The sequence below is a fragment of the Triturus cristatus genome, chromosome 9 (genome assembly GCF_964204655.1).
Source record: "Triturus cristatus chromosome 9, aTriCri1.1, whole genome shotgun sequence".
In the NCBI taxonomy this organism is placed as follows: domain Eukaryota; kingdom Metazoa; phylum Chordata; class Amphibia; order Caudata; family Salamandridae; genus Triturus; species Triturus cristatus.
This window is the reverse complement of record NC_140592.1, coordinates 569,275,662-569,302,040: the sequence shown is the minus strand read 5'-3', so window position 1 is coordinate 569,302,040 and position 26,379 is coordinate 569,275,662. Positions and strand designations below refer to the sequence as shown.

General features: G+C 45.3%; 1 protein-coding gene and 1 long non-coding RNA gene across 3 annotated transcripts in view; one reads left to right on the top strand and one right to left on the bottom strand.

The window, feature by feature from the left end:
• The window catches only part of LOC146798305 (uncharacterized), a 34,129-nt gene extending 23,405 nt beyond the window's left edge, over positions 1-10,724 (bottom strand). Inside the window, exon 1 of the long non-coding RNA XR_014968664.1 lies at positions 10,558-10,724. This is a non-coding gene — a long non-coding RNA (uncharacterized LOC146798305). The remainder of the gene's footprint in view (positions 1-10,557) is intronic.
• MARK4 (microtubule affinity regulating kinase 4) overlaps positions 1-26,379 on the top strand; it is a 672,098-nt gene that overhangs the window by 317,489 nt on the left and 328,230 nt on the right. For both annotated transcript variants that reach the window (XM_085625587.1, XM_085625588.1), the window contains exon 5: positions 17,697-17,762. In XM_085625587.1, the coding sequence (XP_085481713.1) occupies positions 17,697-17,762 (66 nt within the window). The remainder of the gene's footprint in view (positions 1-17,696; positions 17,763-26,379) is intronic.

Here is a 26,379-nt window from a genome sequence, read left to right as displayed (position 1 = left end):
GTTGTTTCAGGCTTCGTCCTGGTCTCTAGCCTTGATGGTTCCGAGGGTTCTTGGCCCCACAGATTCTTCCGGTGCCTAATGGACAACATCTGTGCATCAGAGGAGGTGACCCGAGTTCTTCAATGGTGGTGAAGAACTCCAACTTGATATGTGGCAGGCCACTGTCCCTACCCGCCCAGAGTTCACGATGCCGATGGATGCATCAGCATCTATAGGTCACCTGAAGGGTCTGGAGATTAGAGTCCTTCATCCTCCGATTGAGAAGAGGCACCACATTAGCTTTTTGGAGCTGCATGCCATTCATCTGGTTCTCAAGGCCTTTCTGTTTTCTATCAATGGTAGCCCTGTGTGAGTTCTGATGGACAAGTTGATCCCCGGGTTGTACTTCAACAAGGAGGGCGGTGTGAAGTTGTGGGGGCTGTACCAGGGAGCACTGACACTGTGGCAATGGTTTGATCTTACCATGAGCGTCAGGGTGTATGAGCTTACTAGACACCATCTTTTCACCTACGAGCGGCATCTGCACCCAGAATTAGTTCAAGACAACTTCGCCCAGATGGGCGTGCCATGGGTAGGTCTTTGTGGTATTTCCAAGAAAGCTCCCTGTTGAGCCTTTTGCATTCTAGAGCCTCTGCCTCAAGACTTCCTAGGCGATGTATTTTTTTTTGTAGGACTCTGGTTTCCGATGCACTTTCCTATCCATGCCATTGATTCCCCGAGTTCTGAAGTGGGTCAGGAAAGACGAGGCTCAGATCATCCTTATAGCCATGGACTGGGCTCAGAGAGTGTGGTAATCCGAACTACTGAGCTCTTCTCTCCCTCCACCTCTGCAACAAGACCTGATGTCTCAACAACAGGGCAGGGATTTTATCTGAATTCCACAACATAAACAGATGGAAACATGTCTGTCCAGTTTGTGGCCTGGTGCAAGGACATTTGGGTCAATCCATTGCAGGCTAACTGATGTACTTCAACTTGTCCTATCTTAGGCCCAGTAAGGTCTAGCTGTGGGCTTCATTAAATATTTTTCTGCTCTTTCAGCCATTATGTATTTGCCAGATCATCTCTTCCTGTTTGTTACCTGTCTGATGCTTTTTTTGTTGGAATTGCACTTCTGTACCCTCCTGCACCTTTTGTCATGAACTTAACTTGGTTTTCACTTTCTTTCTTTCTTTGATAACTTTATTTCGGTCAAAGACCATAAAAGTGCAGATAAAATACATACATACATAGCACATCAAATAGAATAATTAATAAATAAAGTTTTTTTGTTTTTTTTGTTTTTGTTTTTGTTTTTTTTTGTTAAAAAAAAGATTAAACTATACAATAAAAAACGACCTAACCCACTGATTGGCCCGACGGCACTTACAGTAGACGTCTGGTACATGGCGCAAAAGAAACTGGGATGGCAGGGGGTTATCACACAGCTTACGCCATTGTGGGATACGGGAAGGCTGGGAAAGCTTAGAAAGAGTAAGGGGTTCAACGCATGGGACGCCATAGGCATTTCTACGGTGGGGGACCTGTGGGTGAAGGGTGGGGTGGTGGCGTTCGAACGCCTGCAGGACCAATATGAGCTGGCCGCGGCTGAACACTTCAGATACATACAGATTAAGCATGCACTGCAGGCAGCAATACCGCCCAATACGGACTTACCGGAGGCCTCTCCATTGGAGGACAGACTCCTCACTGACTACATGACGAAAAAAGCCACCTCCTTCACTTACCGTAAATTAGTTAATAACCTACCTGACCCGACACAGGCGCTGAAGGTCAAATGGTCCGCAGACCTTGGGGACATGGATGACTCGGACTGGCAGACGGCACTCTTGTCACCACGGGAAGTTGCAATACCCTCTAGATTGAGACTCATACAGTTGAAGATACTGCACCGGGTATACTTCACTAGATTGACCTTACACAAAATTGGGAGTGCCTCACACCCGTACTGTCTGCGGGAATGTGGACTGGAGGGGACTTTTTATCATACTGTATGGCAGTGCCCGAAGATTATGGCGTATTGGGTGGCGGTAATGCGGACTATCTCACAAGTGGAGGGGGTGTCGGTAACACCTGAACCAAAAAGATGTTTGTTGTATATATGAGAGCCAAATGATCTAAACCATCCGGCACAGGACTGGGCCACATTAGGCATGATGGTCGCCAAACGGAATATAGCCAGGCTGTGGGGCTCCAGACACCCGCAGAGGGTCAGGGCATGGTGTGGGGACATGGATGAAGCAATGGTAGCAGAGAAAACTACGTATATTAACCGAGGTTGTCCGCAGAAGTGGGGGAAGGTTTGGGGGCCTGGAACAAGTACAGGGGCTTTATCTGTGAACCACCGGAGTTGCCGACTGAGGATGTTTCCATATGAAGTGGGGAGGGGGAGAGGCGATATTCATGGGTCCGCAGATGGGATCTGACAGCTATTATGATGTAACAGTGTTATGAGCGTTGAAGTCTAATAATGTGCCAACAGAATGCATTAGTATAAATATTACTGTGATTGTGCACTGCCCTAACTTTACTGATAATAAAAACAAGTTTAAAAAAAAGATTAAACAGTAAGTTATCAAGCAAAATTCGATAGTTTAAATTAGTTTAAAACTTGTCCTGGGGCGCCGCATAGCATGAAGGAAACGGGAAACAGCAAATACAATGGGTGGCGAGGTATCATATTTAAGAACTCTACATGCCTGCATACAATGTCTAAAACCCAAGTTTCTACATAATGGAATAAGCCAGGTTTTACGTATATTGCTGTATGCTGGGCAGAAGAATAAAACATGAGTAACATCTTCTCTAATGTAATTACATGCCGGGCAAGTTTAATTTTCAGCTTTTGCCCATTTCGAGGTAAATTGCCTAATAGGTAGGGAGCCATACCTAAATTGAGCATATAGTTTCTTTGCAAGAGGGGGTTGGACAACATCAAAGAATTCCTCCCACCCCATTTCAAATTTGACTGAGAAACTCAGTAGAGAGCCTACCATGGGATGTTGACTGTTGTAGTGCACATAGATTATACTGCCTCACCAGATTTATCAACTGGGCCCTAGGTATCCTCGGGCAACTCAGCTCAGGGGTCCCCCCATAACTGGGGCAAACCTATTTTAAATAAAAGAGCCTTAATATGGGAAAACCATGGAATATTTGTGTTATTTAGCTGTTCCCAGACCTCCCGAAATTCGACTCTTAAGGATACCAGCTCTGGTACTGACCAGAGCCTCCTCCAATAGAGCAAGGGTCGGACAGCTGCCAATTTCTCGATAGACTCCAAACCCAAGTCCATTCGCAAGGGGATAAGGGGTGTGCTTATCGGAAGGCTCATTCCTCATGAAGGCCTGTTCAACCTTCAGAAGGCTAAGTACATTCTTATGGCCCCAAAGTTCGGCGCCATAAAGAGATGCAGTCCGAGCCTGGAGGCCATAGATCTCAAGGGCGGGCGCAAGCGGTTTGGAGATCGAAGCCCTCTGAAGCTTGCCAGTGCCCCCTGCTATTTGTGAGAGTCTAAGAGCGGATCTGGCAACCTGGTGGCCCCAGCCAAAGTCCTCCGTCAAAGTAATTCCAAGGTAGACGAAGGTTTTAACTTGTTCCAACGGAACACCATTCAAAAAAGGGTTCGGGCGCATGCGCCTCGGGGGGTTGAATATCATGAACTTGGTTTTGTCCAAATTGATCTCCAATCCCCTCGAGACACAAAAGCACACAAAACTGTCCAGAATGCGCTGGATACCCAAGGAAGTTCGGGATAGCAGCAGAGTGTCATCCGCGAACATTAATGCGGCGACCCGACCGGTCGTCACCTGGGGAGCATCATTGTCCTTTACTTCATTTAAGGTGTCAACAAGGCCATTAATGAATAGGCTAAAAAGGGTAGGGGCAAAAACGCACCCCTGCCAGACACCCCTAGAGACAGGGAAACGGTCCGAAAGATCGCCATGTCTCCCATACCTAACCTGTGCATAATTTCCAACATGCAAACGGGTCAGGATATTGAGGAGGTAGGGCGGGAGGCCAAGGTCAGCCAATAACTCCCACAATTTCTCCGTAGGGACCAGATCAAAAGCAGCCCGCAGGTCCACAAAGACATGGTAGAGGCTGCCACCCTCAACCCTTGTGGTTTTCCAAGAAAGGACCTGGAGCCGGAAGATTTGGTCCAAGGTTGAAATACCGGATCTAAATCCAGCCTGGAGGGTAGAAAGTATTTCCCGTTCCTCCATCCAAGCTTGTATCCTGTCCAATATAATTCTACCCATTAATTTTTGTTGTATCTAACAGGCTAATGGGCCTGTAATTTGAAGGGGAGAGAGGGCATTCCTTCTTGTAAATGGGGACGATCTCAGCCCCCAGCCAGGTGTCCGGTGGATCAGACCCCATAAGGATCGCATTAAACAAGATGACGAGATATGGCGCCCATATTTTTGGCTGGGATCGAAACAGGTTCCCCGGTAATTTGTCAAGGCCGGGAGCCGTATTTGGGAGCAATCTAGCTAGGGCAGATTCTACCTCCTTCAGGGTGATGCAGGTTAGAGGGATACACGCTCAGTCCCGACCCTCCACCCGAGGCCCCCGTCAGTCGATAATCATGACGGGGGTCTGGGGCAGGGGGTCGGGCGGGAGTCACGGTTCCCTCCTGCTGGAACCCTGGGATTTGGTTAGAACCTAGCCGAAATGAATCATCATGCTGCAAGCATACATATAGAGCCCCAAAATGGGCTTACCACACTGAGGGTGCAATGTTTGGGAAGGTAGCTTGCCCTCCTCCCTTAGAGCCTGTACTAACAATGGCCCAAAATGACTTAGCGTCCTTAATCAGAAGCGCACTTCTCAGCTCTTCCCACCTTATTTCCTCCCAGTCCCTCTTGGCTCCCTCGATTGCCTTTTTATAGAGCAAACGAGATGACCTAATTACTAAACTGTCCTTGGATTTGATTGCAATAAGGAGGTCCTTCTTAACTTTCCTACAGGTGGCATTATACCATGCATGTATCTTGGCCCCACCTCGTTTAGGCCTGCTTAGTGGGCAAAGTACATCCCCCAACACACTGGCCAACTGCCTATGGAATTTTACAGCGTGGCTGTTTGAGGACAGATCGGCCATCTCTGCTATCCATGGTATAGCAAGCTGATATACTTCACCCAGCCTAGACGGGGAGTCCTGAAAATAAGGCCAATTGACCCTACGTCGATTGTTCGAGACCATAGGGGGCGTAATCATATTAGTAGGACCAGCTTCCGGATTAGTCAGCCCAAAGCTCCCCGGCTTCAGTGTTAGGACAAGGGCGTTGTGGTCACTATCATATCTCGGTTGCACTCTAAATTCCAAGAGCCTATCCCAGTGTCTTGCTTCCATCATGATATAATCAATGGTGGAAGTTTGTTCCACCCTGTTGAATGTAGGAAATCCCGGACGGTCAGTGTCCAGCCTCCCATTACACGCTCGCAGAGATGTTGCAAGAGAGAATGATTTTATTTGAAGAACCAGCCGGGTCCATGCCTTAACAGGAGGGATCCTTGGTTCCGGCATACACCAGAGCAGGTCTTCATCATCCTGCTCATCCAAATCGGGGTTAACCAAGGGCTCAAATTGGCAATTAAAATCCCCACCAACGATTATTGTAACTGAGGGGTCAAGTGTCTGGATAAAGAGATCTAGTGCTTTGATTGTGTCTGACTCCTGCCCACTCCTAACTGGCCTAGAATAGATATTTATTATAGCTATTTTTGGTGTGTTCAAGGGTGTCAATAACACACATTGGACATCAGGGGACTTAGTTGGTATTTGGATAGCTTGGACGCTCAAGTGGGTGGCTATCCAAATTGATAGTCCACCAGATGGGCGACCTCTGCCACTGGTTACTGCCAAGATGTGAAAAGTTGCGTAACCTGGGCTTGCACTCTCCTCTAGAGCCCAAGTTTCCTGGATCAGGCAGATATCATGTGCTGCCATGAAGGAGGCCCAGTTGGGAATAAGTAATTTGTTTTTTAACCCAGCTACATTCCACGAAAGGATTTTTATAGTTCCATCAACTATCTTACCAGTATCTTTTGGAATCCCTGTTGCCATAATGGAAGAGCTGTCGCAAGTAAGGGTCTCTGGCTGGGCTTTCCTCTCCGTTTTGTCTATACTAGATGCTTCCCCCCCTACTGTAGGAACTCCCCACAACTGCTTTGCATCCCCCAGTTTGCTCCTTCCCACCCACTTCAAAGAGTTGAATGATATACCTTCAGCAGAGATAAGGGTTTTGATATTTCCCTCCATTACAATTGGGGGGGATGGATGTTTCACTGGTGTTATTCGGGGCAAGTTCCTTGTCAGGTGAGCGTCAATCTACCTGGTTCAGTACACTAAACCTATTTCTATGCGCGAAAGATGACAAAGGGGGATTATAAGCATAGAAAGCCTCCTAGCTTGTTTGCCCCTGTTGCACTCTAGTTGGATCACCATTTAGGCCCTCATTATGTTTAGCACTTTTACAGTGGGGTGATCTCAGGTGGAGCATGGGATAGAAGTAAGACAGGTGGAGGGGGAGGATTTGAGTATTTAATCTAGAGGGGGACATACCACAGATGTAATCAGCGGCGGCAGTATCCCTGAAGTTTATTACTACACAATTCCCTGCAATGGTTTTGGGTCCCTTCCCAACCCCAGTCTAATCGTCTTACAAAGAGTATTTCCCCAGAAATGTAAGAGGGGAGGGGTCTGTTTACATTAAGCCACTGGATACACGTATTTTTTAAGTCAGTATGGCCTTCATTTTTTCCCTGGCTTAGAGGTGGTACCCCCGTTAAGACTACAACATACGGTATTGAATCTGGGGGGAGATTAATGGTTTGCAGCTCCGATGGGGTAGCTATAGAAGGTGGATTTATATTTGATGAAACCAAAACATCGGAGGACCCCCCTACCAATCTATATCTTTCACATCTTGTTTTCTCATCACTGAGAGTGACTTTTGCATTAACAGAAACCGGGACAGGGTTCCCAACTACATGGGATCTATCAACAGCTGTGTTTATACATAGAAGGGGGCTAACAATTTCCAAAGCTGGCTCATTATTCTTGGGGCCAATCGTGTTCCTTGACTCCCAATAACACTATCAACTACTCGGCCAGTCCCAACTTGGGAAACAATACCACCAGCTTCACTAGAGGCAGACTTCCCATGTGGGACCGTTGGTAACATATTCCCCAGACCCTTGTTGTTAAGGGTAGAAACTAGTCTATCAATCCTAGATGCCAGAGGTTTAATGTGTTTACCAATAGTCTGCTCCAAAAGAGACTGAAAGTCAGCTACTAAACTAGTAACCCACAGCGGGGCTCCCATATTCACTGGGGAAGGGTCAGTGGAAGCTGGTACTGGATCGTACTTATGCCCTATATTTTTATTTGGCTTTTTTACAGGTCTCCTTTTCTTGCCTCTAGGGCCAGATTTATTTGGTATAATAGTGATTGGGGGAGATGGGGATAGGCTTTGGGATGCATTGCTAGCTTTTGCAGCTGTAGGCACAGGGTAAATCAGCAAATGACGATGTGAGAAAGGAACTTACGTCTGGAGGGAATGTTACAAATGCTGAGTAGTCCCCTGCTTGCTCTACCGCGGGGGCAGCGGGGGTAATTGACAACCTTCGTTCTGTGTTTTCAATAGCAGTAACCACTACCCCAATGGTTTTTTGAAGCATCTTATCAATAGCCGTTAGCGTAGGGAGGGGTAGTGTCGTGGCCGTCTGTTGTCTCGTCACGGGCGGGAAACTACGACCTTTTGGTTTTTACCCATTGTGTATGTTAACTAAGAAAGATAATCCTTTCCTACAAATCCTTTGTTCAAAAGCCCAAGGAAAACAAAAAGAAAGAAAGAAATGGTCAGTGGTAACAGTACCTTTGGGCCAGAGGCTAGGCTCTCAAGGGGCCCAGTAACAAAGTTAGGGGGATGTCCCGTCCCGGCCCTTGACGGGCAAGAACGGGCCCGCCCTTGGCCCGGGCTTCGCCCGCGCGCGTCCCGCACGGCGGTGTCAGCGGGCGCTCTTGTAGCGCGTGCACAGAGAGGTCTCCTCCCAACAGGGAGCGAAGGCTTGTGGGTCCTGTAGTGCCCTGTAGTGCCCAACAGCGGTGTCAGCATTCAGCACGTCCCGCGCGGCGGTGTCAGTGGGCGCTCTTGTAGCGCGTGCACAGCGAGGTCTCCTCCCACCAGGGAGCGAAGGCTTGTGGGTCCTGTAGTGCCCTGTAGTGCCCAACAGCGGTGTCAGCATTCAGCACGTCCCGCGCGGCGGTGTCAGTGGGCGTTCTTGTAGCGCGTGCACAGCGAGGTCTCCTCCCACCAGGGAGCGAAGGCTTGTGTGTCCTGTAGTGCCCAACAGTGGTGTCAGCATTTCCTAATGTGAACACCTTTCAAGCCTATGGGCACCTGTTTGTTGGCTTCTGACATTTATGTCTGTCTTCCACATTATGATTAATTCAATACACTGTGTAAGTGAGCTGCGGGTGCTATCAGTACCACCACCATATGACATAATCTTTTTGGACAAGTTTGTGCTTAGGACCTAGGCATCTTTATGAAAGGTAGGGCAGCCTGTCACACTCCCTGCTTTATTCTGTCTGGCACATCCCATTGAAGTGGAGGGGAGGCTTCATTGATTCGACACCAAGAGAGCCCTTAGCTTTTACGTCAATCAGATTAAGGAGCATTGAGTTGATGACCAGCTCTTTGTGAGGGGTTATGGCATGAAGTAGAAGGCAGTCCAAACATACTCCTTGTCCAAGTGGATTGTTCTCTGCCTAAAATGTTCTATGCCTTAGCTACGAAGGAGTCCCAGGAGGTTTTTAGAGCTCATTCTGCCGGAGCAAAGGCCATCATTATGGTCCTAGCCATGGGTGTTACATGCTGGACATCTTCTAGGAGGCTTCATAGGCATCTGTCCATACCTTCACCAGGCATTCCTGCCTAAATTCACAGAGAGGACCTTTGTGCCCACTCGATTCTGCAAGATATGCCTATGTGAAGTCAACTCCTCAGAACCTCCACCTTTTAGGGGATTCTGCTTTGGTATGTATTCAGAAGCTGAGAACTCTGCAATCTACATTTGCAAGAACAAGTTTCTTACCTTTGGTAAAGCTCTTTCTATTGTATACTCTCAGATTCCTCACCGCTCTCCCTCCTCACCACACTACGGAGGGAATCTCTAGATTTTTATAAGATTTCATATTAGATTCTGCACACTGTTACATTCACCATCTGTTACTGGTGCTGTACATCCAAGGGCACAAAATCCCTTTGAGTAAATTGGCAAAGCCACACAGGTGCTGCATCTACATATGTATGTGCTCCATCACTTCCAGAAGCAAGGCAAAGGTGCCTCGGAACTTATGGCTACACCTACGGCACACAGAAAATGTTGTTATTGGATCCACTCTGGCACCTGGGAGAATTTTAGTGGTGAGGAATCTGCATTTGGAGGAAACATCCACCAGAATGAGCATTACCAAAGGTATATAACTTATTTTTCACTGCCACCTGAACATATGGCATGGATAGGGAGCGCCGGGGAGGAAAGTTAGTGTTTTGTTTGAACAATCTGCCGATAGAATAAAATACCTGCTCTGCACTTCCTCGTGCCTTTGAGGGAGAGCAAGCAAATCACATATTTGTGGTAATACCCTTGTACTCTGCATATAAAGTGATGGGAAAAAGAAAGTATTCCCTCTATAGTTTTACATATTGTTACAACTTTGACCATTATCTGTTCCTTGCAAAGTCCTAACAGCAGATCAATCAAACCGCATGTGACAATTAACAGACAGGTACAGTTCATTGATGTTTGGTATGAGATTCTTGTAATGCAGTGTTTGGTCTTCTCCAAACATCTTGTGTGGCATTGCAGCCAAGCAACTATAATGAGGGTGTCACCAATCAATGCACCACGGAAGGCTGGGATGTATATGCAAGTGATTTTTATTGCTCTAGATCTGTTGCTACGATCTACAAAACAGTAGGGGGTCTTGTACTCTGTCTCGGGTAGTATCCTTTTCTTTCCCACTTCCTTCGGTTCTCTCGTCGGTGGTTCGCTTCCTCTTCGGGCCCTTTCCTGGCATTGGTCTTCAGAGGCGATTAGTTCCCTTATCGCGTCCCTGTGTTGGCCAGCCCTATATCGTTCCCTCCCGGAAGACTGGTGCTAGCTGGAGATGGGCTCACAGTGTTCCTTCGCACTACGTGAGAATTGAAGGCGCTGCTAGGTGGTTGATAAAGGGGTGACTAGGAGGAATAGCTGGGCAATGGATACTGTGGGAACTCTTATGCTCGTTATGTTATGTTAAATGTATTTATAAAGCGCAACGGTTACCCTGGGGTGTCCTGGCGCAGGTGACCCCTGTGCCATTAGATATCCCTGGGTTTCTAGTTTCACCCCACCTGGTCTTGTGTATTGGTCCTGGCTAGACCCCTGAGTATCTGTGCCGAAACAAAACAAAAGAGGGATTCCTCTTTACAGGCCCGTGAAATATGTGTGGGTGAAACCCACCCTCGAAACACCCGCCCGGTCGTGCGAACCACTTGCCTGTTGCCGTGACCCTCTTACAGAGTCACGGCTGCCTCGCCCTCTGCCTTTGGCTGGCCGTTCACGTCCTCCGTCCTCGTTGTTCGTCCAGCCGCTGCCTTTCGACGTCGCTTCCGCTTGCTCTCGCTGTCTAACACCTCGACCTGCTCCATCACTCGCTTGGCTCCGCCTGTTCCGTCGCTCTCCCACTCTAGGTCTCTCCTGGGTTTAACTGCGGGTCAGGACTCTGCCCTTCCGTTGACGTCAGGCATGCCTCAGGTACCCCCGGGGCACCCATAGTCACCCTCCGAGGGCGCCCTGTCACTGAGGGTCTTACCTGTCATTTGCAAAACTAAGCTGTGCAGCTATGATCTTTTTGTAGAGAAGGAGGTTTCCCCAGGCTACCCGGCCATGAAAGCTGCACTTGGTCAGTGTTTTCCTAATGGTACAATCATAAACTGTAACTTTAATTGTATATCTAGAGGCCTGTAGATCCCAGGATATAGCACAGGGGTTCTTTCTGATGTCTAGGAGCATACTACGGTCTGGTGAATTTTCTAAAACAGCATCTACTGAGTGGATTGCCAACAGTGCAGAAGTGTATTTGTTTGTAAATACTCTTTCCCACTATGAAATGATTGACTTCATATTGTTTGGAAATGGCTTTAGGTCACTTTCGTGACTGATGAGAAGAAACCATGGTTTCTTAGAGACTTTCATGTTCAAAAGTTTTTATTGGTTGCTTTCTCGAACAAAAGAATACAACAAACACACAAAAAAAATACCATACTACAAAGTGTACTATATTTCAAGAAAGTAAGAAAAAGAAATTAAAAGGACCATAAAACATATGCTGACAATGAACATGTACTCATGGATTACAGCGACATAATACAAATGATTTTCTACAAGAGAAATTAGGTAGAGAACCGGTATAGGCCAAGCCTGGGCAGACTACAAACCCCGGCTCACTAAGGGAATATTTTAGAGACTTTCATAGATATCATTTGGCCGGAGCATAATGAGCCACCACACATGAGTGGTCCAGACCAGATTGGCAAGAGTTCTGATTTATATACAAATAGTAGCCTTTGCTGTTGATCAAGTGATCATGTGCACTTATTTAGCATCACCTAATTCTAATTATCTTTTAAATTATAAACTGTAAGGAAGCAGTAAGGCTGCACTTATACTACTTTCGACTCCACGTCTTCTTCACTAACCACTAAACCGCCATGAAGAAGACGAGGCGTCAATACGTGTTGTGGCGTCTGACGCAATACTCAGTTGGCGAATAAATTAAGTTTACCCAATATAGCTTCTTGGAGTGCAGCGTGGTTTTTCCTGGTGCCTCCTTCGAGAACAATTGCTTTGAGATATATAAATATGTGTGTGTGTAAATGTGTGTGTGTGTGTATATATATATATGTGTGTGTGTGTGTGTGTATATATGTGTGTGTGTGTATATACACATATGTTTATATGTATGTGTGTGTGTGTGCGCGCATGTGTGTGTTTGTTAGTTAGTTAAAGTGAAGTTATGGTTGGATTGATAAAACCCCAAAACATCTTAACGTATGTTTAAAACCAGAAATGAACCTAACAAATCACAGTGTAGTTATGGTTACTAATTAAAACTCCCAAAACACTGAAATATACAAGTTACGGTTCAGAGTACAACCCATAACTATTTTTTTAAGAAGAATGTTTTTTTCCCAACCATAACTTTACTATAACATGTACAGTGGGGGTTTGTGACATGGCCTGACCAGTGCCCTGCTCCCATCTATCCGTGAAACAGCCAGCCACTGCTGCACATGGCCTTCTGCCGTGGCAGTGGATATTGGCCACCGGGCCTGGCTTTTTCACCATGAGTGGACAACCCCTGCTGCACTCAGCATTTGGCCATGTGTATTAGCAGTTCGCCGCAGCACTTTGTCTCCATCCAGGCTGTACACACAACCCTCTGTGAGCATTTAACACCCTCTGTGCACGTGCTCAGTGGGATTGGGGACAGGCACTAGCCTGTAGCCAGGCCCTGCGCCCATCCCTTCACAGGCAGTCAACCCTCACTGCACACTGCTTTCAGAAGGTTACATTTTCACATTCCTGTAGCTAAAGGAAACTAAAACATAGGAGGAGTTGCTTTTCAATTCTGCAGAATAGTATTTCCCAATTTGGGGGTCGCCACCCACTGGGGGCTTGCAAACCAATTTCTGGTGGGTCGGGAAAGTCTGAGCTATAAAAAAAGATGCCTTTAAATTCTTCTGACAAATTGTTGCTTATTATGTTAACATGTGATTGGTGTTTCCTTTTCTTTCTCAGGCTGCAAAGTGAAAAGAGTTATTAAAGTGAATTATGTGAGAATCTTGCTGGAATACAGAAAGTGTGAAAAGATATGCTGTAGGATGTCGTTTTTTTGCATTTGTCAGTTAGGAAAGCAAAAATGAAGCACATTGTTTCTGTAATTCTAAAGTGTGCTAGACACAGAGACTTTAATGGAATCAAAACAAATGAAGACTCTTACTGATGCACAAATGATAAATATTCATAGAAACCCAATTCCAAGGCGTTATCATTTGGGTGCTGTATAGTGTTATCAATAAAACTGCATGGCTGGGCAAAGTTATTGGCCATTTCAGCGGAAAATGCGCGGTCTGCAAATGACAATGCACCACCACACGATTCTTCAGTTACTCTAGAAAACAAAAAATCACCCCATCTCATGTCCCTTGAAGGTAGGTAGGTTGCAGAAGTTTGTTGGTCTAAAACGTGGTGCATGACTTTTAAAAGTTTGGAAACCACTGCTGTAGACTGTTTTCTCTTAGGTTGTCAGACTTTTCCAGTAACCTACACCAATGTTTTAATTGCATGTTGTCACTACCTTGTCTGCTATCCGCTTCTAGGGTATTATACTTGATCAACTTCAAGCCCATGCCCTCTTTGCCTATGGCTAATCTCTTTCTGATCTTAGAATGTAAACAAACCATCAAGTTAAAGGGTGAGTCGAGGCGAGGATGATTATGAAGTGTGGACTCGCACTCAAACTAACTGACCAGACATTCCTTGTGATGGCACTTCATCCAGTGGTCGTGCTACCAGTTTGGGTATTATCTCTGTGGGAAATCATTCCTTGTCCATGACACTGACGCTGATAATGCCCGGTTATTTACCAGTAATATTAATTACTCCAAAGGTAAGTCCCAAAGTGGCACTAAAGAATGCACCACCGGCCTCCGAAGAGAACAACTCCGCAGCAAATCAGCCGCCTGTCGGGCAACAAACAAGACATCATCCCAACGAAAAGGCTGAACAGGAGCCCACTGACTACGGAGGGTAGAGACAGCCAAACCCAGCTGAAAACCGTCCCGAAGGAACTCTAAAACAGCCATAGGACCGCAAGAGGAAGAAGACAACCCCTTATCCTGACACCAGCGGAAACATTCAGCAAATGTCGGTAATAAGCCTTCTAGGTAGACGGCCGCTGAGACTACTGGATCAGTTCGGCAACATCCACAGAGCAACCCTGCTCTAACAGGGACTGCCTCTCAAGTGCCAAACCGCCAGCCTCAACCTCTGTAGAGTGTTCAATGAAAGAAGCAGCTAACGCAAGGGGGGATGAATGGAATGCCAACACCCAATGGGGCCTGACTGACGGAGAAGACAAGGGAACCAAGGGCGCCTCAACCAAGCTGGGGCAATCAAAAGAATCGGAGCCTGGTCCTCAACCACCTCCTCGTTCACCCGAGGGAGATGAGGGTTATGCAGAAAACAATGAAGAACACCCCCGGGCCAGGGAATAGCCAGAGCATCCACTGCTCAAGCTCTCGAGAAGGGAATCAGGCAACAAAAGTGGGGAAGAAGGGCATCCTACTTGGTGGCGAACAAATCCAGCCATGGGTGACTGAACTGACACAGAATGGACTCAAAGACCCCCTGATCCAGACGCATTGTCACAGAGGATGGAAACCTCAGACTCAGAGCATCAACAGGCCAATTCTCACTCCCTGGATGATCAACTGCAGACAGGACATGGGATTCGGCCCTAAGGCAAATCTTCCTGGAAAGGAGAAACCGAGTTCGACCCATGCTGCCTTGGCGGTTCAGGTAACATCGGACGATCTGATTGTCTGCGTCCACACTGAAGTGTGCACCAGCAATGGACGAAAAAACAGAAATGCCTTCAGGACAGTTGCCAGCTCCTTCCAGTTCAAAGAACGAAGATCCTCCATCCGATTCCCATATCCCCTGAGCTGCCTCCTCCCCCAGAGTGGCACCCCAGCCCCTCCCACTGGCATCGGTCGCAAGAACCAGAACAGGAAGAGGAACCAAAGAAAAACTCCTGCTCACATGAGTGGGGTCCAGCCACCACTGGAGATCCCTGCTTATCTGAGGAGTCACCGAAACCAAAGTCTTGTAAACCCGAAACAACAGGTCCCAATGTCTCAGGAAGTGTTGAACAAGGGGATACGGTTGTAACCTCCCCCAAGGAACCAGAGACAATGTAGGGGACATTTGCCCCTTAATGCAAAGCCATTTCTGGGCAGAGGCTGAGGGGCACAGAAGGAGAGAAAATAGGTCGGAGCAGAGACTAACACAATGCACCGCTGACTCTATAACCTCCCCCACTTCCATCCTGAAGCATGCCCAGATGAAGAAGAGATCCTGGGAAGGCTCGACCTGGGACTTCTTCCAGTTGATTAGGAAGCTGAAGTCCTGCAACAGATGGCCATCCTTCGAACCTCCATCTGGGCCTTGGAAAAAGAGCAGGAGGCAATCATCCAGCCGTCCAAATATAGAAAACTCTGGATACCTTCTAAATATAAAATTCCCACCAAAGGAGCTAACAGCTTGGTGAACACCCTCGGTGCCGAAGCCAGCCCGAAGGCCTGGACCGGGAATTGGAAGTGTTTGCTTTGAACAGCAAATCAAAGAAACCGCTACTGAGACAGGTGCTCCGGGACATGGAGGTATGTATACAGGAGATCAGTGGAAGTCAGGAACTCGCCCTTCCTCAAGAGTGGCAGAATCAGCTGAAGAGACACCATCTTGAAGGAAACATGAGGGATATACCATTTTGAGGTCCAGCACAAGGCGGCGATTCCTGGATGCTTTCTGGATCAGAAAAAGCAGGAAATAACCATGGACTATCTTGACAGGAGGTATGGGAACAATGGCTGCCTTCTGAATCAGCAACTGAACACCCTGGAGAGGAGCAGACAAGTTCGTGTGGGAACGAGGAGCTGGAGTCTTGAAAAAATGGCGAGGCAGAGTGTCACCAAAATGTATGCTGTAACCTTCAAAGACCACTTGGACAGCCCAAGCATTGGAAATGGAATGAGTTCAAACGTCCCGAAAGAACAGAAGAATCCAATTATTGCTCCATTAAAGCCAACAAAGCTGAAAAATCTGCACCAAAGAATTGAAGTCCTTCAGGATGGACTGAATAGTGTATGTGGAGTAGGCACTGGCACGAACAGCAAAGGTCAAAGACTCATAGGCAAGCTTCACAGCCCCTTCCACCTTCCGGTCCACAGCATCAGAAGGTAAAGCATACCCCAACACCACCAACCTCTGAGAAGATAACCCAGCCATAATGTTACCAATCTTTACTGAAGACGGAAACTTCTCCCCAAAGTTATCAGTAAAAATCGGGGAAAGGACTGCTTCTCAACATCAATCCGCTCATTAAAAAGCACACGGTGAATGGAGGCGTGTAAGGACAAATAGTCCGGCTCGGATGGCTGATACTGCGAAAAGAAGGCCTCCTCAGCCGGAAGTGGAGCAGAAGCTGCAAAGCCCAAATTCTCCTGCACATGTTGCAGAACTTCAGCCAGGTCTGTGCCCTGCACAAAACGGCTGTTAACATTGTCCTCATCCACCTCAATTAAAGGATCCATCCTAGGAATGTTGGCTGGAGGAGCCCCCTCACGAGCATAACAAAGGAGCTTCCACAGCTGCACAATAATGGCTTGGATGTCAGGGGAAACTAGAACCCCCAATGATGGCCCAGCCACCGCTGGGGTGTCCTCCAAATCACTCTTTATAGGGCTGCTTGATATAGCCGAATACACAGGCAGGAGATGCCACCAGACTCCAGACTCACTGAATCCAGCAAAGAGCCAGGGTAAACACCAGTGAGGCAACCGCAAACACTGGAATGATACGGACACATGAAGAACAATTCCTAATAAGCCGGCCAGTATCCTAGGCAACGCCGCCTTCACCACACCACGTCCACTGCCTGAAACAAGGGCCAAGCTGAAGCACTGGATCGCGACCAGCAGAACCCTTGAGGTGCCATCTTGGAACAAGGCAGACTCCTCACACCCGTCGATTCCATTAAGAATTAGCCCATACTGACGCCGCATGATTGCCACGCACACTGTATGTTAGTTGCATACAGTACAGCAACCGTTGCGAAAAGTCACAAAGCAAAACCAAAATCAAAATTGCGTGAAAAAAGGCTCACCAACATCCCTGAGGCCGCCAGAGTCTGCCCAGCACACCACAGACATCCTCCCTCATGCACACCACACAAGCACAATCACAAAAACATGGCAGAAACCACTAAAGCAGGTCTGTTTGAAAAATAAAATACACACCCCCAAAGCTCGAATACAGGAAGTCCTTCCCAGAAAGTGAGGTACTTGTACTGGAGTACAGGGGTCATCTTGGAATGGGAAGGAAAAGTCAAGTTTGGTGGTTATGCATGAATGGAGATAAACTCATATGTGAGGACTGAGAGGAAGATGGACGAGGAGGTAACGCTTGTGTATGTTTGACAAACGAGACCCGCAAATGTGCAACAACCAAATTTCATATAACCTTACTACTGGGCATGCTTTCTTCGTGGCTAAGTTCAAAGGTAATACTGGTTTCATGCACATGACCAAGCTGTGTGCAACAGAATATATAAAGTAGGCCCCAGATTAGATTTCAGCAACTTTAAGGCAGCTCTTGCAATGAAAGTAGAAGAAGATTGAAGTTAATTGCCTCCCTAATACCTTGTCTGTCTCCCTACTTACACCTGCTTGTTGGTTCTCTTTCTGCTCCTATTGTAGTAACATTGGTCTGGGTGGAGATTGATATCCATGATAAAGAAAACCCCTGAGATTCTCTGTGCATTATTCCTATGTGTTACATTATGTTTCCTACAGTCAAACTTTTTGAGGTAATCGAGACAGAGAAAACGCTGTACCTGGTGATGGAGTATGCCAGTGGTGGTGAGTATACACTTTTCCAGAAGGAAATTTTGAATTTATGTAAAAGAAGAGGAATGTGTACATTGATCGGTTCTCAGTGTGAGTGATCTTTGACCAGAATTCTTGCATATACTGCTACAAGCAGACAGGCTTGTAACAGGCAGGATACTTCTGTGGACTGCCTTGTGACTGTGAAAAGATAGGACCGGTACGGAGATGTTTACGTGCTGGGCATGCATGTCAAGTGACTGACACCCTACTCTTGGTCTCAACTGAAATTCCATCATTTTCTCTTCTATAACGAAATTTCCTATGTTTCTTATTTTTAATGCATGTGTTCTCCTTGCAAACTCTCTTTACATTTTATGTTTCCTTCTACTTTCCATCAATTTTCACTATCCTTTCAGCTGTTTTCTAGTTTTTTTCTGCCCCCGTCAACCTGTACTGCCTTACCCTATCTGTACCTAATTGCTCTTTTTTCTTTCACTTTAATTTCATTATCTTGTAATATTTCCTTTTTCTCTCTGCTCACGGTCTATTCTCTTTTGGTTATTTTTTCTCGTCTCCATTTTCTGACCTTTATCTAATATCCCCACCTTATATGCGCCTCCATTCCATTGTATTGTACAATTTGCCTAATGTCCGTCCGTTTCTGCCATATATGATTTGCCACACAACATTTCTGTGCCATCAAAAGTGCTTTTTACGTAAATTTACACCCTCCCTTCTTTTAACCTGCTATGGGTTTCTACAGAGGTACCAACCAGTTATTTCTCAGTTAAGAAAATAAATAATCGTCATCCTCCATGGTCAGTCCTTTGCATTTGCAAGACATGTTATTTATTGTTCGATAAGGAGAAGATATTAAGTTGGGGAATTCTGTATTTATAATTGGTGTATAGTGTTGTAGGTAAGGTGGAGTAGCCCAATCCAAATTTCCACCATACCTCGATGTTTTTTCCAGTTCATATGTTGAATGGCTATGGCTTGTTGACTTGTGGCCAGTATTTCTTTTTCTTCTAAATCGCAATAAGATTTGTTAATAACTCTTAGCAAGGATTTTCGAATTTGCCAAATTCTGACAAAGATATTATTCTGGCTGATAGTGACGTAGAAATGTCCCACAGCGTTGTGATCATCTGCTTCGAACTTTAACCATACTAGCTGACCCAGTATGTTTTCTGTGCGATGTGCACTGTTGCATGTTGCTCTCTGAGAGTTTGCTAGACTTTGTTAGGATTAGGGGACCTCCAAAGTAATTTCTTCCAGCTTGTGAAGCTGCTATACCCTGGGCTGTAACACTACTAACAGTCGGCACCAGCTGATTCCGAGGTGCAAGTCTTTTTTCCTAACCTTGCTTTAGAATTCACTATAAAGTCATCTTCACTGCCTGTCCTTTGATGAATATTTTGAGAAATAACCTTTTGTGCTATGGCTGAAACTTAGAACCTGTTGCAGCAGGCCAAGGTGTGACCTAAGGGAGAGCAGTACTGGAAAAAAAACTGTGGGTTGGGGGCTGGTCAAACGGACACACCTCATTGAAACGACTAGGCTGATGTCTACTTCCAGCCTGTTTCAGGGGCTTTGACCAGAAACAGTTGCTAAGGCGGCACTTTCACGCCCCAGATGATTGTCATGGAGATGTGGCCAACTTGCTCTACAAAGAAAACTCTCCCTCGAAAAGTCTAGGTGACAGATTGAGTTGGACATTATTAGATAAAATGCCCATAGTCCCCAAGATTAGATATGGGGGAGACCCTCTTGCTTATCCAGAGTGTAATTTTTGACTGGTGGAGCTCTGCACCCTTTCGTAAAGAGGGCACCAGACCAGAGACTGATTCCTGGCTGTCTTTCTTTTAGGCTTTATTTTAAGAAAATCTGTACAACTGTGGGTGAGATGTATGTATGTATGTATGTAAGTGTGTTCTTATATAGCGCTCGACTTACCCTTGGGCATCTCGGAGCTTGCATTGGGAACCCGTCCTGGTTTGTCCCTGTGAGATAACCCGTACTGGGCATCCCCAAGGTGAAAGCCAGGCATCCCGCCGCGGGGGGGCCGTTGTGGAGATTAAGCAAGCTTGTTGCCCAGAGCTGCATAGTGTGAACTCGTGCTTAGAGTGGGCTCCGAAGCGAGAATTATCGAGTCCGTGGACAATTGGGCTCCGGACCCTGCCGCGTCTGGAATCGAACCCTGGTCCCGGGTCTGACCTTTGCTTCAGGGTATGCCTCCTCTAACCAGTGAGCTACACTTCTCCACGCTGAGCTTTTTTGAGTAAGAAGTAGGCTTTATTGTCTTAATACACCTTGTCCTGCACCACGAGACCTTGAGATCCCATGTACTTGTGATGTGTAGGGTGCTGCTAAGTGTAACTAGGGCCAGAAATGACGTTCGATGACCCAGCCTGACCTGATGTGAACGCCCGATCGGCATGTTGGGTGCAACCTCTAGCATGAGACTAGGAACAGTAAATGTTAGAATGTTAGAAAGCATGTTTAGCCCTTTGCTAATCCTAAATGTTCTTCTCTGCATGTTGGAATATCCAACTATCAAGTTCACATTCAAATGCAGTTGTTGAGCTCCAAAATAGTTCTAAAATTTAGGAATCAACTTTTAAAAAGGGCTTTTTCTGTTTATGCAGCAAATACTGTATCATTTGCGTAGCGTAAAAATCATACTAAAGAGCTGTCCAATTTGGGACCTCAATATTGGAGGAGATTAACTGGAAATTGCACCATTTTTTTTCCTGAAGCATACTTGCTATTGTGGAATGGTTTTATCGCAAGGTGCTCGTTCAGCCTGCTAATTAACATTTTCTCAGCAGATTGGCCCCATCTGACCTGAAAAGACATAGGACAAGTGCTGAGATTGAGTCGGCTCCTTTGTCTTTGAGGCGAATATTACAGCCTCATAACATGATAGCAAAATATGAACAATACTGCATTGAATAAGTGCAAGAAAAAGGTACACCCAACTGTATATAAAAATCTTTAGGTTTTATTTTGGAGCCAGGAGTTTCCCCTTTTTTCCCGAACTTGAAGGTATGATGACTCTATAATAAAAAATACAAAAAAAAGGTAAATCAGGTATTGCTCTTTAGAAATGTTTCTGGTGGATTGTTATGGTGTCCCATACCAAAGTTTATTTGGCCTATACCGATTTTTCCAAGGCCAGTAATTACTTGGATATGGCTACATCTTTATAAGATTGGTATAAAATTAGTATACCTAAGCACCTCCCCTGAGATGGAATTGCATAAGGGTATTTATTGAGTTGGGTCGTGCAAAGTAATATTCTGATCAAACTAAATGTGCCACTGGATTTAAACAAGATATTGGCACTGGTGTACACAGATGAGCTCGTTCTCTCAGACTTAACTCCACGAGCACTTCTTGGCAACCTTGAAACCCTTTGTTTATTACTAAGAAAATATATTTTTTGTTTTTAAACTAATGTACGCAAAAGATTTATGATGTTCTTTTCTAAGGTGAGAGAGGTGTCGAGATTCAAATTATTTTGCATGGACAGCCTTTGGCAATTGTCCAGTAGCTTAAATACCCAGGAATATACTATCTAGTAACTCCTTGTGGACTATTTAGTTACAAATCAGATTTGATGAGAAAAGGTGAAATGAACGAAAAATACAGACAGATAAGGTTGGTCAGAAAAACAAGATTGTGTTGCCACCTCCCAGTTGCAACTGTCTTCCCACATCTAAACAACTACCAACATTCCAGAATTTATTGAGGTGAGCTCACAATAGTATTTATTGGAACCAAGGAGGTGAACAGCTTTACAAAATAAACGTAAGAAACACCACAAAAGGTTTGTCTGTATTTTTAGCCTCAATTGGAAAGAACATTTGATTTTCAATACAATAAAGGAGGCAAAGATCTCCCCTTTTCTGCTTAACCGATGGAATGCCTCAGATCTAGAAATGAATCCTCTCTGTGTGCCATCAAAGAATAGATCTAGAAAGCATTGACTGTCTGAAAGACCAGGATGTCCATTGAAGGTATCCCGCTGGATCTGGGGATGGCTGTGGTAATGGTTAACGGCTGTGGTCATATCTTGAAATATTATCATTTATTCCATGCCTGACTTATGTCACTGAGGCATTTGATTTAAATAAAATTGGAAAAGCTCAGGATGGCTTCTTGGACTACAGTATTTTGTTTAAATTCATGTTAGATACAAATAATTTGATAAGATCTGAGATGCAGGCATTTTTGTTCTTAGGAATCTTGTTGAAACGGGAGTGAGAAAGTTTAAAATTGAGATAGATCTGTGTCATACTCTGACTGTTATATGCTTGCTCTCAATTTGTCTGTCAAACAAACTTGCACACGATTTTATTTGAAGGCTTCTTTGGAAGCAAAGGTACTCGGATTTTATTTGAATTTTAAATCGGGAATGTTACCCTAGTGGTTTATTTGGTCTTTGGAACAAGGTAGGAGTACAAAATACTTGTAATTTTTACAGGTAGAGGGAACAAAATCTATCATGTTTTGTTTATATGCGTTTCTTTAAAAACAGCTCTTTATAGAAGGAAACATACTATCTGTAAATAAGGTGACATTTAACCTTTTTAATGATAAATCTGGAAATAGTTCTTACCTTTTTACATTTTTAAAATCTTTCCTGAAATTTTAAGATCGACAAGAGGCATTCTGTTCTATTCTATTATGTGGTTTTTGTATAGCGCATGGCTACTCATACGCTTCCCAGCGCATTCGCAACTACTGTATATTGGCTCGAGTATGACATTATTCCTTAAATAGCCAGGTCTTCGAGGCTTTATGGAACTGGCGTTCTTGCTCCAGATGGGGTAGCTGCAGGGAGAGAGAATTCCCAAGCTTGGATGCCAGGAAAGACGTGGAGCGTCCACCCCTACGTGATCTCCGAATTCTGGGGACCTTTAGTAGGTGGGCAGAGGCTGATACTTCAAAAAGGAGCAGAGCCATTCCAGGGCTCTGCCCTTGACACCTACGTTGCAGACTTTCTAAATGAGGATTGCATGGTCAACGGTGTCCAAGGCAGCACTTACATCAAGAAGGATAATGGCTGTGGAACAACCCAATCCAGAAGTTTTCTTAGTTATTCGACCACTGCCAACAAAACACACTCAGTGCCGTGTTGTGGCCGAAACCCTATCTGGGTAGGGTGGAGCACTGATTGTGATTCCAGGAAGGTGGAGAGATTTTTATTAACCTGTTTTTCCAGGACCTTAACCACTCCTGGTAGCAAAGATATAAGCCTATAATTGTTCAGACACAGAGGGCCAAGGGAGGGCTTCTTCAAGAGTGGTCTAAATATTGCATGTTTCCAAGGCTGCAGAACTTGACCTCTTAAAAGAGAGAAGTTTAACCGTTTCATCAGCACAGGGACAATGCAGTCATCTCCTTTTTGAAGGACGTATTGAGGGGCTGGGTCCAGGAGGGAACATGATTTTACCATGCTTAAGAGCTCCCTAACCAAGTCCCCCGGAAGTTGAGGAAATAATGAGAGCTGGCCCATTGTCGACGTGGATGGACATATATTGAGGGAGAAGTCCCTATTGTCGATCTTGTCAGAGAGAGGGGAACCATTCTTCTCCTGGAAAGAGGAATAGATGTCCACTATTTTTCTCTGAAAGAAGTGTGCCAGATCATTACTGTGCTTGACAGAGGTATTTTCCTTGGGGCATGCTGTGGGCGATACCGTAATGTCTTTGAGGATCCTAAAAATGTATTTGGGGGAGTTAGCGGAGTTAGCAATTTTGGTGTCAAAAAGATGGCTTGCGCCTTTTTAGTTTTGGAGTGGTAAAACCTAGTAGCTTTCCTGTAGTTCGCTTTACTTAAATCATCAAAAGACTTTCTCCATTTCCTCTCCATCCATTTGCATTCTTTTTTCAGAGAAAGTAACTGAGCATTGAACCAAGGAGATTTATTTGTCCGGTTTACAACTTTTCTCAGTCTACTTGGGAGAAATTTGTCAAGTAATTCCGTGATCCAATAATTGAATTGAAGAGCTGCCCTTGTGGCATCCTCTGAGAGGTCTGGTGATAGTTTCCAAGGCCTGTTGCCACCCTTCTTTATTTAGATGTGCCAGGCACAATCAAATTGCCTGACAAATGGAGCGGATGGAATTGAGGGGGATAAGGGTGCCTAAATGGGAATCATAAAATGGTCTGACCAGATTACGGGGATAGGGGTCTCAAGCTGGAGTGCGTTTATGTTACTGAACACCTTGATCAATGATATGGCCCTTCTTGTGTGTGGGGCCGTCCACCACCTTTATAAGCTATAGTGAGGCCATATCTTGTAGGAGAGTTTTAGAGGCACTATTGTTTGTCGTTCACAGGCACTATCTTTTGTGTCGTTCACATGAATGTCGTCATAAACTCCTGGCTTCTTTGGATATTGAAACTGTATATAAGTAAGAATGGCCTTCGATGTTTCAACTTATAATTGTGAATGTATAAAGCGCAATATATTATGCACTGAGGTAGGGGATGACATCTTGATGCACAATTTTTATTTCTAATCATGAATCCACAGTCTCACGATCTAGAGAAGTTGAATGAGCCCACACCCGGTTAGACCTTGATTAGGGATTTACAGCACTTTCTTTCTTCTCTCCGCCCGTGTTTCCATGTTTTGCTCATGAGCCCTGTTTTTGTCCTTTTTATAGGGAGTTATTGCCCCTGCTTCTTTCTCCTTTGTTTCATATCTATCTTTCTGTCTCTTGTTTCTTTCGCCTCATGTTTTGCTTCTATTTCTGTCTCATCCCCTGGGGCATATCTTTTTTGTATTTTGTTTCCCTACACTCAATGTTTTTCCTCATATCTCCTGTATCACTCTTATCTATGTATGTCTTCTCTTTCCCTCTCTGTATCTCACGAGACACTTTTCTCTCTTGCTGCTCATTTGTCTTGTTTCTGATTATTCAATTTTATTTTCTCTCATTTCCTTTCATTCTGGTTTCTTTTGCATCTGTTCTTTTTCTCTCCAGTTTCTCCATTCGTTTGCAGTCACATGTTTATTTCTTTTTATCTTCTTTCACCTCTTGCTGGTTCTCTTTACTTTGAGCGTTTGCTTACGGTTCCTTTTTCGTTCACCTCACTAATAAATCACTTCCTTTTTCTTTTTGTCCTTTTCTTTCAAAATCTTCTTTTTCCTTTGTTTCCTGTGTCTTTAGTTTCCGTTTTATTTTTCTCTCTTTTGCATTTCTATCTTATTGTCCTCCCTTTTGTTTCAAGGATTGACTGTTCTTCCTACTTTTCTTTCTTTATTGTTCTTTCTATCTTAATTTTACTTTCTTTATTGTTCTTTCTATCTTAATTTTATTTTCCTATTTTCTTTTGCCTACTTATTCCCGTTGTTTGTTGTTAATATTAATCTTCTGTTTTCCCTTTAATCGCGCAATGTATTTATTCATCTCGGATTATTCTTTTTTTCGTTTGTGTGTTTTTGAATATCTTCCCTGTAGGTGCGGACTATCATGGCTATGGATAATATGTTTGGGAGGGAGGGGTGGAGGGGGGGAAGCAGGCCACTGACAAGGTCGTTGTGTGTAAAAGGCCGCTTTATTGGAAACAGGTGCACATTACAAATTAAAATCCTTGGCCGAAACGCCTTCCAAAACTAGGCCTCACTAAATATAACATGCCTAGCCCCGCCCCCCGCCCCCTCCCCTAAATACCTTCGAGCCCGCCCCCGCCCGTACATTACAACATTACAACAATATAAAAGCATTATAAAACATTATAAAACATTACACTCCTGTATAACCCCCCAACAATCTCTAAATCCAAACCTTCTGTTAACCAAAACTCCCCTGCCTGCCCCTTTTCAGCTATCGGCCCCCAAACTGTGTAACCGAACTAAATTTACCAAACTAACCTTTTCCTGTCGATAACCCCAACTCAACCCCAATCACTCCACCAACTTCCGGCAAAACTGACCAGAAATCACCATAACCCCCGCACAGCACCTGCTCCAAGCGACAAAGTACGAACATAGCAGAACCCCTTGCACATCTGTTCCCACAAAACGCCCGAAAAATTTCCCAAAAAAGGGGGGAAAAACTGAAAAACGAATACTGAAAACCCCAAACCCGAAACCAAAAAAAGTGGAGAAAAACACCCAAAACGTGTTTTTTGAGGGAGGGAGGGAGGGGACAAAAAACACGACAATCTCCTCGCTCCCGGCCACCAGGTCACCAAACCTAAAATGGTGGCCGGGGGCGGGCTCCCAAGGTATTTATACCTGGGTAACATTTTGATACATTTGGGCTCTAATTGGGCTGGCTTTGGGCTATCTTTTCCCTACTAGCCAGCCCAAGTTCGAAAAACCGCGCGGGGCCCGCAAACCCCTCCCACCACACACCCCCTCCCAAACTGCCCGGGGGTGGGGACTCCCTGCGGTCGCCTTCCCCCCCCAAGCCCCCCTTGGGAGGGAGGGGTGGAGGGGGGGAAGCAGGCCACTGACAAGGTCGTTGTGTGTAAAAGGCCGCTTTATTGGAAACAGGTGCACATTACAAATTAAAATCCTTGGCCGAAACGCCTTCCAAAACTAGGCCTCACTAAATATAACATGCCTAGCCCCGCCCCCCGCCCCCTCCCCTAAATACCTTCGAGCCCGCCCCCGCCCGTACATT